General features: G+C 51.4%; 1 protein-coding gene across 1 annotated transcript in view; it reads left to right on the plus strand.

The window, feature by feature from the left end:
• The window catches only part of Slc5a11 (solute carrier family 5 member 11), a 67,366-nt gene that overhangs the window by 48,231 nt on the left and 9,946 nt on the right, over window positions 1–9,189 (plus strand). The window contains exons 10-12 of the mRNA XM_004622895.2: window positions 473–608; window positions 7,105–7,212; window positions 7,497–7,647. Of these exons, the coding sequence (XP_004622952.1) occupies window positions 473–608; window positions 7,105–7,212; window positions 7,497–7,647 (395 nt within the window). The remainder of the gene's footprint in view (window positions 1–472; window positions 609–7,104; window positions 7,213–7,496; window positions 7,648–9,189) is intronic.

The following is a 9,189-nucleotide window of genomic DNA, read 5'->3' on the forward strand; positions in this document are numbered from 1 at the left end:
ATGCTGGTGGTGGTGGTGGTGATGGTGGTGCTGGTGCTGGTGCTGGTGCTGGTGGTGGTGGTGGTGATAGTGATGGTGGTGGTGGTGGTGATGGTGGTAGTGGTGGTGCTGGTGATGGTGATAGTGATGGTGGTGGTGGTGGTGATGGTGGTAGTGGTGGTGCTGGTGATGGTGATTGTGGTGGTGATGGTGGTAGTGGTGGTGGTGGTGGTGGTGGCAGTGGTGATGATGGTGATGGTAGCCCTACTCTGTGAACTATAAATGGCCAGGACAAAGGTGTAGGTAGGGATGAGAGTGGGCGCTGCCATCACCCTGCTTAGACCTCAAGGCCTGAGACTAGAAAGAGATTCTCCCTCAAAGCAAAGCAAGGCAAACAACAGCACTCAATCCACCACACTCACAGGCCACGGCTCAGCTCACCTGCTCCCGGGAAGGTCCTTGTCAGCCTCCAACTGCCCTTCCCGTGTTCCAGGTGATCGTCCAGCGCAGTCTGGCAGCCAAGAACCTGTCCCACGCCAAAGGAGGGTCCCTGGTGGCCGCCTACATGAAGGTTCTCCCCCTTTTCCTGATGGTGTTCCCGGGCATGGTCAGCCGCGTCCTCTTTCCAGGTGAGGAAGCAGCTGGGAGCAGAGGCCTCTGTCTGCGGCCACAGCCCCATGAAGTACTCTGCTCTCATCCCTGACTGCCCCCAGACAGAGGGGTGGGGTCCTGGTGACCAGATGGACTTGCCCGGCACTGGCTCAGTGAGCAGTGCTGCCTGTGGGTGCCGCAGGCCAAGCTGAGTGAAAACTCATCAGGGACTTCCCAGCTCTACATTGTCACTCCACCAAGTGGACTACAATTGCGTGGCCTCCAATATCAGCTCCTTGACATCTCACGGCTCTGGAGGTTAAGTTCGGTACTTTAGCAACTTTGGGCCAAGAGGGCCTGTTTTGGGTTTTCTAAACGAACACCAGAGGATGTGAAGGCCTCTAGAACGTGTGCTTTCATGCTTCCTTTCTCAGTGTGGCAAAGGAGTGTGTTTTATACCAAGGAGGTACACGTCACCTCGGGTCGCTGTGGAGTCGGGGCCTGGTGATTAGTACAGGAGAAAAGTTCTCTTTTTCTTCAGTGAGCAGCCCACGGCTCCACCAGGGCTCCAGAGCCATCCCAGGGGAGTGGGAAACACAGCTGGGCCTCGTGCTGCACGGTGCCACGCACAGGCTAGAAGGGGTCGCATGACAGGACGGCTTGGATGCCTGCTGCGGGGTCCCGCTGGTCTGTTGAAAGGAACAGTTAATGCTTAAATTTATTTTTCTTCTTTTTAATTTTTTTGACCAACTTTGCATATATCTGGTAATCCGAACAAGTAATTTGAAGACAGCAATATGCAATTTAACAACCTTTGTTGAATTCCATCATTTTGTTTAGTCAAATTTTGTATCATTTCTAATTTTTTTTTTTTACTGCTGTTTTATTCTTTTTAAAAAATGGAGGGCTGGGTCACAGAGACAGCTCAGTCCCTTACGTGCCTGCCTGGAAAGCATGAGGTCCTGAGTTTGATCCCTGGTACCAAGAAAACAGAAAAAGAGGGCATGTGGTATGAAGTGCTTGGTTAATTAGCTTACTTAAATCAGAATAATTTAGAGCTCTTAAGAATTAGGAGGTAAAGCAGGCATGGAGGCACACGCCTGTAATCCCAGCACTGGGGAGGCTGAGGCAGGAGGATCTCTGCAAGTTTGAGGCCAGCCTGAGCTATACAGTGAGACCCTATTTAAAAAACTGGAAAACAAAGAAGAAGAAACAAGAAGCAAGAATTATGAGGAGAGAGTTGGTGAAAGAAAGTCCGGGATGGGGCCCACGCCTCAGCTCCTGAGCGTGAGCCGTGAATAGCTTGCGATCTCTTTGTCTCCATCTTTTCATTTGTAAAATAAGATTTGAACACATCTCACCGGCTCAGCAGCTCCTACCCCCCCCCCAAGCGCCCTGTGCCGTAGAGTCCCCAGAGGTCCTTCTGAAGGGCGTACTGGGGTGGCAGCCCTCGAGGTGCCGTGCACTCTCAGGACTTGGGTACTAGTGGCAGATCCCTCGAGCCCCCAGAATCAGGAGGCAAAATGAAGTCTCTCCTAACTTCGCAGGTAGCCTGATGAGAGTGGTTTTTTATTTTTATGTGTTTAGTACAGAGTCTACAGATTGGACTCATAGTGATCCTCCTGTTTTCAGCTTCCCAAGCGCTGGGATTACAGGTACATGGCATCATGCCCAGTCTCTAGCTGTTTTTTTTTTCTTTCTGTATTTTAGGGAAGGGTCCACAGGGTCTATAGTGTCTTACTACGTAGATAGGACTTAGATCAGACTCAGTGATTCTCCTGTTTACAGCCTCCCAAGTGCTGGGATTACAGGCACGTGCCACCATGCCCAGTCTCAATTGCTGTCTCAGGGCCCCCCGGGGTGGGGCCAGCACAGCAGGCCTGGGAATCGAACCCCTGGCCCCTGTGCCTGCTTGCAAGCGCTTTAATCTGCTGAGCTGTTTGGCTGGCCCTGTTCTAGAGTGTTTTTATAATAACAAAAGTGGACTAAGCCATGGTGTGAGTGTTCACACTAATATCTGGGCGAGTACGGGTGGCTCTCTGTGTACCTCATTTCTGGATCCCCAGAGCCAGCCGTCTGCAGATTGGACCTGCGTTTACAGATGTTTTCCTTATTGTTATTCCCTAACAACGCAGTTTACCAGCTCTTCACAGCGTTCACGTTGTGTTGCCATTGTATGTAATTTAGATCTTTTTTTTCTTTGTCTTTGAGACAGGGTCCTGCTCTGCGGTTTGGCTGGCCTTGAGCTCACTTTTTAGCCCAGGCTGGTCTCGAACTTGCAGTGATCCTCCTGCCTCAGCCTCTGCTGGGATTGCCCACCGCACCTGGCTCGTCATTTTGATCTTCTATAAAGCTTATAGAAGTGTGTGTGTGTGTGTGTGTGTGTGTGTGTGTGTGTAGGGGGGCGTTATATGCAGACATGCTGGCATTTTATAACAGGGACTACAGCCCTTCAGGTTTGTATGTCTGCGGGGGTCCTGGAACCAGCCCCCACGGACACCAAGGGACCACTGCATCACCTCGTTGCATCCTCAGAATGACTTTATGAGGGAGACACACTTAGGGTTATTTCTATCTGAATCATGAGGAAACTGAAGCTCAAGAAAGTACTTCACTCATTCATTTATTTATTCTTCCACGTATCTAAGAAACATTTTGAGAGGAAATGATCTGTCGGGTCTCATGCTAACGGACACTGACGCTCTGCTGGGGAGAAAGACCCGCAGAGCCCGCTGTAGTGGGACTCGCCTGTGGAGGCGGAGGATACATGCAAAGGCACTGGCTGCACTCAGCGCCGTGAGCCGGCAACGTGCAGGGAGAGCTCTGCGGGCAGCGCTGCTTCTGACAGGGTTTGTAGGGAAATCGTCTCTGGGAGAAGCAGCTGATCCAGACGATGCTTTGAAAATAGACTTTCGTGTGGAGCCCATGGATCGCGCCTGAGCCGAGCGGTCGGGGAAAGAATCGAGCCCGGGATCGCATCCTGGCAGCCGTGGGACAGATGCTCGGGAAGCAGGGTTTGCGCTTAGGTGTACCTGGGGGACACGCACATCACATCCCAGGCCTTGGGTGAGACCTGAAGACCAGCCCGCTGTCTCTTCAACACCAGCCAGTCGATAATCATTGTTAAAGGAGGTACAGCTGTGTTCTGCGAACCACAGGCATTTACAATGTGGCTGATGAGTCGGCCGCTCAGGAAGAAAGATAGACTACATAGTAAAACAGTATGCCAGGCATGGGGGCGCGCGCTGCACCCCTAGCACGCAGGAAGCTGAGGCAGGAGGATCACCGGAAGTTTGAGGCCAGCCTGGGGTACATAATGATCTCAGGGTCAGCTTGAACTACAGTGAGACCTTGTCTCAAATAAAACAATAAGATACAATACTCTATCATGTCCTAGAGAAGTCCAAAGGGCTTCCAGAGAGGGGGTAAGGCAGGGAAAGGAAGGCAGGGCTGGTGCATCCCAATTCTCGCTCCCTTCTTTGGAGGCTTGGACCAATACTTCCTGAAGTGCATCCCGGCCCCAGCAGTCTCTGCCGGGAACTTGTTTAGAGATGCAGACTCTGAGGCCCGCCCGCCCGGAAGCAGAAGGGCTGAGGGGAAGCCCAGCTGTTTATTTTTAATCAGACATCCAAAGGCAGAGAATCCCCCGCCCACCAGGGAGGCCGGGTCCAGCCATGCAACCGTCCCACTCCTGCTGTCTCCGCCCCGACTCCCCAAGCCCCCCTTACATCTTCTGGTGGGCGCAGAACTGCCTGAAAGGACGATGCTAGGCTCGTCGAGCCTGGACAAGACCCTCCTCCACCAAGTCCAAATAAAAATGGCACTTTTTTTAAAAAAAAGTTCCTATAGAAATTAAAAGACACAAGGTAACTAAACACACAGAGAATTTAGAAAATAGGCCTATTTACAGAGCCGATCTCTCCAACCTGGGCTTTGGAATGAAGTGAAGGCCTCACCCCAGCTCTCACACCTACCATGTGTAGGATCTGGGCAGGCTACTTCTTCCCTCTGCACCTCAGTTTCCTTGTCTTTAAAATAGGACAGCAGGGTGTGGTGGGTCACAGCTGTAATCCCATCACTCGGGAGGCTGAGGCAGGCAGACTGCCTGAGTTTGAGGCCAGCCTGGGTTACATGGGTTAAAGCCCAGCCTGGATTATATGTAAGACCTTGTCTCAAAAAAAAAAAAAAAGAAAGAAAGAAAAGAAAAGAAAAGAAAAGAAAGAAGAAAGAAAGAAAGAAAGAAAGAAAGGAAGGAAGAAAGAAAGAAAGAAAGAAAGAAAGAAAAGAAAAAGAAAAAGCAAAGTAAAAGCAAAAGCACAATAACGGTATCTTCCTGGCTGGGGATGTAGCTCAGCGGCACAGCACCTGCAAGTGTGATGCCCATAGTTCGGTTCCCAGTACCAAGAAAGAAAATCATAAAAAAAAAAAGACGAGAAAAAGTCCCTTTGGAACAATATCCGCCCCCAACCATGCAAATCAAATGCGGGCGCCTACAGTGCGTGTGCAGCGTCTGAGCCCTAGTGAGCCCTCAGCGAAGGCGCAGGCTGCAAAGAGGGTTTTGCGCTGTTTGGATTTGATTCATCCTTTATTCCGGGCATGGTGGTCTGAAGTTTTCAAAGAAAACTCACTGTGTATCGGGACGGCTGGTCAGTGCACAGGTGAGCTGTGTCGCCAGCCGCAGGCTGCAACTGTCACCAGGACCTAGCTGAGCTGACTGATTGCCTACAGCGAGCACGTCACCGAGGAGGGGTCCTGTGTGCCCCGCAGGCCTGTGTCCCACGGTTGAAGCTTGCATTCCTTGCAGGAAAAATAAAACCTCCGTAGTTAGCAGTGAAATCTGTCAGGGGGAGCCCTGCGCCTTCTCGATGGGCCTAGCAGAGAGGCAGCCTGCAGAAAACACCAGAGGCGGAGCTCGCCGATCCGAGCCTCAGCAGGCCTCGGGCCCAGCTGGGAGGCGCTGGGGGTGGCCTGCGGCAGAAGCGTCAATATTTTTAAGCTGTTTCCCCAGAAGAGTGATAAGCCAAGAACTTGCACCTTCCAGGTATTATTCTGAGTAAGATGATTTCTCCCCAGTGCTTCTCATTAAATATTTTTAGTCTCCTTCCTTAGTTTTGTCTAAAACGATGCACGTTTGGGGCCAAGCGTTCCTTTTCCGGCAGGCTCTTACGCCGCTGAGCCATCTCCCCACCGGGGCGTCACTTTTCATCCGCATCTCCTGACCCGTGAGCCCCTGACCTGTGAGCCCCTGACCCGTGAGCCCCTGACCTGTGAGCTCCTGACCCGTGAGCCCCCGACACGTGAGCTCCTAGGGAAACTCAAGCCGTACCCCACCCAGAGCAGAAACGTGGGCGCCGGTAGCAGCAGGGGATGAACCAACGGAGCTGCCAGGGCAGAAGGTGGCTTTACGTGGAGAGTCGGCAAGTCGCACAGGAGGGCAAATAATTGATAAAAGCAGAAAGGGTCGGGGATACAGTTCAGGGGCATAAGCCCTACCTGGCAAGCGTAAGGGTCCGAGTTTGATCTCCCATACAAAAAAAAAAAAAAAAAAATTCTAGAAAAGCAGAAAGAGAGGGAAGTTCAGCCCTAGTAGGGTAGAGTCAGAGTCTAAAACGAGGAGCAGCTCTTGAATTCTATTAGCTATTGAGATGACAGGGAAAAGAATTTAAAATGTATTCAGATTCTGGGAGGCTGAGGCAGGAGAATCGCTGTGAGTTCAAGACCAGTCTGAGCTGTAGAGCAAGCCCCTGGCTGAGAAAAAGGGGGCGCTGGGAATATTGCTCAGTGGGTGGGCTGGGTTCAGTCCCTAAGACTGCAAGGCAAGTTTGGTTCTGCATGGTGGTGGTAATCCCGGATGTCGGGGAGGCTGAGGCTGGAGAATCATACCTTCAGGTCCCACTTGGGCAAATTAATAACTTAGTGAAACCATGTTTGAAAATTTAAAAAAAAACTAAAAATGCTGGGCATGGTGAGTAGGCCCAGGGCAACGGCTCCCACAGAGGCAGCTCCTAAGCAGAAGATTGGGAAGCCTGCGAAAGTGTCTGCTCCATGAAGATTGGTGGAAGGTGCTAAATTGGTAGGTCAGATTTTTAAATAGAAACCTATACTTCAAAAAAATTAACAAAACTCCACATCCTAAGCAATGAGGAACCTTGGTCCAGGTAGGGATTGCTTTTGTCCCCTTTGGGGCCAGGCAGACGGACGTGGGCACTGTGGTGACGGTCGCGGGGTGTCTCTGCTTTCTTTGGGTCACATGAATGACAGCGGGGACGTTCTCAGCACTTTCTGAGCCTTTACCAGTTTCCTCTCAGCCAGCTGTGCCAGCTGCAGGTCTAATCTTGTGCTGTTTTCCCAGTTTACAGCTGGGGCAGCTGAAGGCCAGAAAGGTCAAGTAACAAAGTCACAGCTTCTAAGGCCTAGGCTCTTCTCTGCGACACAGAGCTGTAAATACAGAGACGGTAAGGCTGTCTGCAGGCCGGCCGCACCAGGCCGGGGCTGAGGCTGTCCGCTCCACCCTGGGCCGCGTTTCCTCCGCAGATCAGGTGGCCTGCGCTCACCCCGAGATCTGCCAGAAGGTCTGCAGCAACCCCTCGGGCTGCTCTGACATCGCCTACCCCAAGCTCGTGCTAGAGCTCCTGCCCACAGGTAAGGCCCCTCGACCTCCTCGGTCCCGAGAGCGCCCAGAAAGACGGCACTGGCTGGGCTCAGATCTAAGGTAGGGCCAAGAAGGGAGGACAAGGGCAGGCACAGGCTACAGCCTCACAGCCCGAGCCCAGCTCCAGGTCTCCCGAAGCCATCCTCTCCAAGGTTCTGCCTTCTCAGAGCCTCGGGAACCGGCGAGCCTTGGGCCTGGGGCAGGAGGCTCCCGTGCAAAGGCAGAGGCTGCTGGCAGGAAGCCCGAGGCCCAGAGACCTCCCTTCTGCCTCCAGGACTCCGTGGGCTCATGATGGCTGTGATGGTGGCGGCTCTCATGTCCTCCCTCACATCCATCTTTAACAGTGCCAGCACAATCTTCACCATGGACCTCTGGAATCACATCCGGCCGCGGGCCTCTGAGAGAGAGCTCATGGTGGTGGGCAGGTAAAACCTTCCGGCGGGGCAGGCAGCTGGGCAACACAGCCAGGTTCTCCGGGGAGGCAGTGCTGAGCCTGCCTGGACCCCAGGCAAAGGCCAGAGAGAACTGAGCTAGGTGGGCTCGGCCTCCTCAGACGGCTCCACACTGCTCTGTACATTCAGAAGCTGTTCAGGGAACCCCGACTTCCTGGGTGGAAGCCTCAGCGTAGAGCAGCAAAAGATGCAGTTCTTGTCCCTGTGGAGCTGGAGGGGGCGAGGGAGGGGAGGGGAAGGCGGGGAGGAGGAGGAAGAGGACAAGGAGGACGAGGAGACAGCAGACAAGCACAGCCCTAATGAGTTTGTGTGAGGACTCAGGCGACCTAGAGATTCACTGGAACTGACGCAACCTGGACTGGGGCCTGCAGGATGAGGGCAGAGACGAGGGACAGGGAAAAGTGTTTTGCAGGGGAGAGAAAGGTTTCTGTCTAAGGTGTCTGCAAAGCTCTAACATTGAACAGGAGAAGCCAGTTGGTGGCGTGTAAGCTAGCCATGGTGGCGCCCTGGTAATCCTGCACTCCGCAAGACTGAGCGGTGGAGCTGTGATTTTGAACACAGCTCAGGCATCTTAATGACATTGCAAGACCCGTCTCAAAATTAAAAATAAGAAGAGCTGAGTATGTAACTCAGGACAGAGGGCCTGGTTTCAACCCTAGTACTTCATGTAAAATATATGCACCTTGGGTTAGGGAGAATTCTTTGATACAACACACAGAATACAATCCACGGCGGGAAAAGCATTACACTGGAGTTCATCAAAATTGAAAACATTTCCACTTTGAAAGATACCACTGAGAAAATCAAGATGAGCCACAGATGGAGCGAAAACATGATATAGGGCTTGTAATCTAGATTGTAGGAGGTAGTCATAAAATATAAGATCAACAACCAAAAGATTTGAATAGACATTTCACCAAGGAAGATATATAAGCAAATACCAAATAAGGCCATAAAAATGTTCACCATCCATCATGAAAGAAATGCAAATTAAAACTATAAGGAAACACCACACCCACTAGAATGGTGACAATAAAAAGACAAGGTAGCCAAACTGGAACTCTTCTATATTATGGGTGGAAATGTAAACTGATCCAACTATTCAAAAATAGCCTGACCGTTTCTTCCAGCATGAAACACATTCAACCTGTAACTCGGCATTTAGCATTCCAGCAACTGAGAACACGCGTCTACACAGCGATCTGTACACACGTGTTGCTTCAAGCACCATTCGTTGTAGCCACAAAAGCTTTATAATCCAAATGTCCACTGACTGATGCACAATAAGCAGTGGCCCAGAGTGGCAAATCCAAAACAGTGGTGTACTTCTCGCCCTTAAAAAGGAATGAAATAATGATACATGTTGTGGCATGGATGACCCTAAAAAAAAAGGACAGTGCTGACTACAAAACACCAACAGATCTTAACAGGAGACCTTAACACCCCCTTATCCCCAAAAGATAGGTCAACCAGACAAAAACTTAGCAAAGAAATAACAGAACTGAACCAGAGCTT

This window comes from Octodon degus, unplaced genomic scaffold (genome assembly GCF_000260255.1).
Source record: "Octodon degus isolate 3935 unplaced genomic scaffold, OctDeg1.0 scaffold00001, whole genome shotgun sequence".
Taxonomy (NCBI): Eukaryota; Metazoa; Chordata; class Mammalia; order Rodentia; family Octodontidae; genus Octodon; species Octodon degus.